We start from the raw sequence: 6825 nt of genomic DNA, 5'->3' as shown, positions 1-6825 counted from the left end.
ACTTGTTATTGGGATGGGATGAATATGTTTTTTTTTTACTAATGAATGATTAAGGGATCAAAGATAACCCTCTTACATTTCCACATTCATTGGGACCAAAACCATGAGACACATCGCAAAAAATATGTTTTCCATACATGATGTTCCAAAAACACTCACCGATGACCCACGCAGGCCTACCATGAAATCACACCCAGTGAATTCAGCCCAGCTGTAGTACACCTTGTGGCCGACAGAGGGGGTGGGTTTATGTTGGTCCTCTTGTAGCAACCAACAAAGAAAAAAACAACAACATCTAGGTGAGGGTTTGAATCTTAAATCTCCTTACTTCACAACAAACATCCTAATACTGTGCAGAGAGAGCATGTCGCTTCTGTGTTGCTCAATTGAACGATCCGTCCACCAAACTGGGATCATGCATCGCGTTTAGTGCAAGTGGCAAATCCCGCGAGATCTGAGAGGGAGGAACGAATAGGTCGTTTAGTGATCGAGAGCCAGGAGTTATTCTTTTGTTGCATTCATATTTCATATTTAATCTTTAAAACAAGGTGCCGATTGAATCACGTAGGGATAGAAGGGATAGTATTGTAGGATACAGATTGGAATCACTAGTATCTACTCAATATGAAGGCCTCTCTCTCTCTCTCTCTCTCTCTCTCTCTCTCTCTCTCTCTCTCTCTCTCTCTCTCTCTCTCTCTCTCTCTCTCTCTCTCTCTCTCTCTCTCTCTCTCTCTCACGGAGGAAATCCATGCTGAAATATAGATAATCTAATACTGGCCTATTCAACTAGCGGCCCGTCGGCCGAATACGGCCCTTCTTATTTTTTTTCTGGCCCGCATATATATTTATTATTATTATTTATTATTATTATTATTATTATTTATTATTTCTTTTTGGTTTGAATTAATTAAATCTGTCATACACATGCCTATAAGGCTCTGTCTGCACCTGCTATTGGCTCAGTCAAGCTCACGTTGCATTTTATGCTGGCCACAGAGAAAGTCACTTCAGCTAGGCTAATAACACGCTTCAAGATGTCTCTCCAAGCCAAAAATAAACATGATTGAGTGTGAAAATCGCCAATTCAAAAGCGAATGGACAGACAAATATTTATTAACAAAAAATGTTATAATGATACGATTAAAAGTAAAGAATAAAGGAATGTGTCTGACAAGTTTATTCCATGTAGTAGTACTATATCTATTAAGTTTAAGTAAGATTTATTTGTAGCGCCCCTGAACCCCCAGTGGTTTTCCTTTGTGGCCCACTTGTTAAGGAGGTTGAATAGCCCTGATCTGTAACATATAACCTTAATCATTTACCATATCTCCTTTCCCTCAGTGTTGAGGCTGTTAGGCTGTAGGCCTCTGAAGAATAAGTCCCGCCTCCGAGGCTCCGGTTCCCTCGGTCAAATGTCTACGGGGAATAACACGTAACGTTTACTACTTCCAAACTACTACTACCAAAAAGCCAGTCGAAAGACTGATCTGTCAGTCATCAGAAACACAACATGGTCTAAATAATAATAATAATAATAATAATAAAACATTTAAAAAGCCAATCCCAAAATCTGTTTTTAGGCTCCAACACTGGAGGATCAATTCGGCAACCTAATCTGCCACTACCGATGAGAATTATGATTATTAAAGAGTAATCTTTTAAAGAATAAATGATGAACAAATACGGCTCGTGCAGAACAAATCCTGATTCACATCGGTCATATTGAGTGATTAACGGAGAGATGGGCTGCACACGTCCTGTCTACCAACAATATGATACTGTTCTGCAGTTCGATTTCTAGTTTAATTGCTCAATTTAAATAATAATAATAATTTACAGTTGTAGTAGTTTGTAGTAGTAGTAGTTTATTAACAGTTGATGCAACTGTTATATTATCTTTCTTGTTCACGGGTTATGTTGAGTATCTTGTTCACTCATATTGTATATTAATATGGATATATTGTATTGTAATATGGATTTTATTATATAGTAATATAAATACATAATATATACTATATAGTATGCTAACAAGACTTCCTAAATAAATAAAGGCTAAAGAAGCACAAATATAAGTTTTTCTAGTATACAGATTTTTGAGTCACTATCTACTCACTATGTAGGCCTCTCTCTCTCTCTCTCTCTCTCTCTCTCTCACTCTCTCTCTCTCTCTCTCTCTCTCTCTCTCTCTCTCTCTCTCTCTCTCTCTCTCTCTCTCTCTCTATATATATATATATATATATATATACACATATAATATTAGTATTAAGTTGTTTTCTACTGTTTTACCTTGAATTGAGCAATTGTAAAGGCAACAACTTGCACCCAAGATCAAAAGATAAATAAAGAAGAAGACCAGATGTTTTGATGTGAGCCGCAACATTTCTGAAGTCATTTTAGCACAAATGCAGTTTTTATGAATATATACCTGGATGGCATTTACATAATTGATCCTCGTGAGTGGACCTTGTGGTTGTACTCCTGTTGACTCCTCCTATAGTTCTCCTCCTGCTGGTTCTCCTGCTGGTTCTCCTGGTTCTCCTCCCACTGGTCCCAGTATGTCGGGCCGGAGGGCGCTGCGGGCCGTGCTGGTGGACCTGAGTGGGACGCTGCACATTGAGGACACGGCCGTAGAGGGAGCCCAGGAGGCTCTGAGCAGGTAGGAACTAGAGGTAGCACTAGAGGAACTAGAGGAGCCCAGGAGGCTCTGAGCAGGTAGGAACTAGAGGTAGCACTAGAGGAACTCAACCCTCAACACCTTCACTAGAGGAACTCAACCCTGAGGTAGAGTGTAGTCAACACCTTTACTAAAGCAAAGCAAAAAAGCAAAGTAAAAGCAAAATAACTTTTAATAACTACCTATTAACTATTTATAACGCACTTTTCCTACACAAGGCAGACTCAAAGTGCTTCACATATATACATTGTCATACAATAAAAAGAAAATAATAGATAAGTAAAAGGAAAAAAAAGAGTAAAATAGATAGAAAAATAGAAAATAAAGGGAAAGTTAAAAAAAATTCAAATAAAAAAGCATTTAAATAATAAAATAAAAATAGATAGCAAGTGCTTAAATCTACAAAAAGCATTGTAGATTTAAGATTTAGCAGAAAGCTAAAGCAAACATAAAAGTCTTCAGTCTTGTTTTAAAAGCTGTCAGAGTTGCGGCAAGTCTTAAATCCTCAGGGAGTTTATTCCAGCTATTTGTTGCATAGTAACTAAATCCTGCTTCCCCATGTTTCGTGTTGACTCTGGGGGTAATTAACAGATTGGTCTCAGAGGATCTTAGTGGCCTAGAAGGCTTATGTAGTGGAAGCATATAAGTTAAATATTTTGGCCCTGAACCATGTAGGGATTTATAGGTTAGCAACATGATTTTAAAATCAATTCTCTGACATACAGGGAGCCAATGTAAAGATTTGAGAATCGGTGTAATATGTTCAAATTTTTTGGTCTTCATTCATTAGCAGCAGCATTATGAACAAGCCGTAGTTGCTTTAGAGAAGGTGTTGGGTTACTTTAAGCCTTACCTTTACTAGAGGAACTCAATCCTGACTGACTAGTGAACCTTAGAGTTTACTGTTTAGAGCTAGAGTGTAGTGAACATTAGAGTTTACTGTTTAAAGGTAGAGTGTAGTGAACATTAGAGTTTACTGTTTAAAGGTAGAGTGTAGTGAACATTAGAGTTTACTGTTTAAAGGTAGAGTGTAGTGAACATTAGAGTTTACTGTTTAAAGGTAGAGTGTAGTGAACATTAGAGTTTACTGTTTAAAGGTAGAGTGTAGTGAACATTAGAGTTTACTGTTTAAAGGTAGAGTGTAGTGAACATTAGAGTTTACTGTTTAAAGGTAGAGTGTAGTGAACATTAGAGTTTACTGTTTAAAGGTAGGTTTAACCCTAACCTCATGTTTCCTGTTTGTAGGAGAGTGCAATAAACTAATTAAAGGTAATGAGCACCGTGTACTGAGGAACAGTTTGTAATGTTAGGGGCCCCTGAGGAACAGGAGGGTTTGTAATGTCAGGGGCCCGGTCCCCTGAGCTAAAGCCTGTGTGTTCCTCTGGTCAGGCTCCGCCAGGCCGCGGTGGCCGTGAGGTTTGTGACAAACACGACCAAGGAGTGTAAGCGAAATCTTCTGGAACGCCTGCAACGCCTGAACTTTGACCTCCAGGTAATGTAGACAATGTCGTGTGTGTGTGTGTGTGTGTGTGTGTGTGTGTGTGTGTGTGTGTGTGTGTGTGTGTGTGTGTGTGTGTGTGTGTGAGGTCAAGCTAAAGGTGAAGCCGGGCTTATTTCGCTTAGCCTCGCTACTTTCAGTTAGAGTTCTGTTCCATTAACGTGACTTAAGGGAATCTCTGCTAAGTAACCATGGCAACTTATCCGACCAAACTAACCTGTTTGGTAGCTGGTTAACTTTCAGGCTTACTTGATCGGTGTTTCAGAGAAGTCCATCTGTCCATCTGAAACAAGTGTACTATCAGAAGGTTCCAACAGTAGTACAAACAGCCTATATTTTCCCTAAGGGTCTAAGATTAAATTATGCAAATAAAATAACATTTAATAAATCAGCAGGTGGGTGAGTGGTCTAGCGCTGTGCGGCAGGCAGCCAGAGTTTGCGTCCTGAGTTTGTCATAGAATTCTTGGCATTGACTTATTTTTTAAATTCCCTTTTTGTCAGAAAAAGTAGACCTAACCATTGACTTTTTATACAATAAATATGTCTTACAATTTCCCCAGAACCCAAATATTTAAAAAAAACATGTTAAAGTTAATGTTAATATTAATGTTACTGATAGTGAAGTCTTTGTCACAATGACAAAGACTCTGCTGCATGGGAAATTGTCATCCACATGAATTCCATTCAGGTGAGTTACTCGGCATGCAGCCGAGACCACTTCTATTGAGATAATTACCATTGGTTAGTTTGGCTGCATTTACTAGGCCTCTCTCTTCAAATAAATGGAAAATAAATGGCATGAAAAGTTCTTTGATTTCTCCAGTAATCCTTCCTAAATTACTAATTGTGTGGGGATTGAACCCCGGACGACCGGGTGCAAGTCCGACACGTTACCTCGAGACTATCTCCCTGATGTCAAAACCATGGTCAATATTCAATTAAAATATGTTACGCTTAATACTACTTCTACTATGCATTCAACAGATCAGCAGCCTCCCTGTTTCTATTAATGGTTACGGTGTTCCCTGTTAGAGTTATTATAAGCTTGTACTCCTCATAGACCTCCACAAGCAGCTTCTGTTCGCCGCTGGAAAAGATCCCGCTCGTTCCTTTTTGGACATTTGAACCATGATTCGACATTCACAGTTCTGAACTGGTTACATATCTCGCGAGTGTGCGTAATCCACGATAACGTGAGCCTGGCTTGAACTAACCTCAGCAAGGCGCGGCTGAACTGCGTTGATGGAACGGCTTAAGCCTCAAGTGGAAGTTAGCGTTAGTTCTAACTGGGCTTAATCAACTAAGGACTTCATTAGTGACATACCCCCCAGGTTGCGAAAAAAAACAAAACAGTTCAAACTTTGTTGATTGCTGTTTTAATTTGCTCCAGGATGGTTCTATTAAAATGCTGTATAATATGGCATGCATTTAGTATACTTTTACATATATGTATACATATAATCTTACTATATGTTTTATTACAGGAAGAGGAGATTTTCACATCACTGAGTGCAGCGAGGAGATTGGTGGAGCAGAACCACCAGCGACCTCTCCTATTGGTGGAGGACAGCGCCCTGGACGACTTTGCGGGTACAAGGAGAGAAGCACATTATTATTGATGATAATCATGTATTGATAAGTTAGTCTCATAGGCCGCCTGTATGCTGATGTCACTATGTGTGTGTGTGTGTGTGTGTGTGTGTGTGTGTGTGTGTGTGTGTGTGTGTGGGTGTGTGGGTGTGTGTGTGTGTGTGTGGGTGTGTGGGTGTGTGTAGGTCTAGACACGTCCAACCCTAACGCTGTGGTGGTAGGCCTCGCTCCACAACACTTCAACTACCAGACTCTGAACACAGCCTTCAGGTAACCTTCATTTAGTGAAGGAGAGAGAGACAGATGTTAATGTTGTTGTTAATGTTGATATTGTTGTTGTTTTTGTTGTTGATGTTGTTGATGTTGTTGTTAATGTAGTTGATGTTGTGGTTAATGTTGTTGATGTTGTGGTTAATGTTGCTGATGTTGTTGATGTTGTGGTTAATGTTGTTGTTGTTGTTGTTGATGTTGTTGTTAATGTTGTTGATGTTGTTGTTGATGTCGTTGTTGATGTTGTTGTTAATGTTGTTGTTAATGTTGTGGATGTTGTTGTTAATGTTGTTGATGTTGTTGTTAATGTTGTTGATGTTGTTGTTGATGTTGTTGTGGATGGTGTCAGGCTGGTGTTGGAGGGCGCCCCCCTGGTGGCGGTCCACATTAATGTTGTTGATGTTGTTGCTGATGTTGTTGTTGATGTTGTTGTTGATGTTGTTGCTGATGTTGTCGTGGATGCAGGCTGGTGTTGGAGGGCGCTCCCCTGGTGGCGGTCCACATTAATGTTGCTGATGTTGTTGTTGATGTTGTTGCTGATGTTGTTGTTGTTGATGTTGTTGTTGTTGTTGTTGTGGATGCAGGCTGGTGTTGGAGGGCGCCCCCCTGGTGGCGGTCCACATTAATGTTGATGTTGTTGTTGATGTTGTTGTTGTTGTTGTTGTTGTTGTTGTTGTTGTTGTGGATGGTGTCAGGCTGCTGTTGGAGGGCGCCCCCCTGGTGGCGGTCCACAAGGCCCGCTACTACCAGCGGGGGGACGGGCTGGCCCTGGGCCCCGGGCCCTTCGTCTCGG

The 6825-nt window shown here is 40.2% G+C and overlaps 1 protein-coding gene across 1 annotated transcript in view; it reads left to right on the top strand.

The window, feature by feature from the left end:
• Positions 1-284: 284 nt before the first annotated feature.
• hdhd2 (haloacid dehalogenase-like hydrolase domain containing 2) overlaps positions 285-6825 on the top strand; it is a 7816-nt gene continuing 1275 nt past the window's right edge. The window contains exons 1-6 of the mRNA XM_084483078.1: positions 285-299; positions 2498-2656; positions 4064-4166; positions 5657-5762; positions 5948-6032; positions 6728-6825. The exon at positions 6728-6825 is cut by the window's right edge and continues 68 nt beyond it. Coding sequence (XP_084339204.1) covers positions 2556-2656; positions 4064-4166; positions 5657-5762; positions 5948-6032; positions 6728-6825 — 493 coding nt within the window. The 5' untranslated portion in view covers positions 285-299; positions 2498-2555. The remainder of the gene's footprint in view (positions 300-2497; positions 2657-4063; positions 4167-5656; positions 5763-5947; positions 6033-6727) is intronic.

Source organism: Micromesistius poutassou (genome assembly GCF_964030765.1).
Source record: "Micromesistius poutassou genome assembly, chromosome: 18".
NCBI classification, from domain to species: domain Eukaryota; kingdom Metazoa; phylum Chordata; class Actinopteri; order Gadiformes; family Gadidae; genus Micromesistius; species Micromesistius poutassou.
Note: the sequence above shows the minus strand (reverse complement) of the source record. Positions and strands in the feature narration are given on the sequence as shown.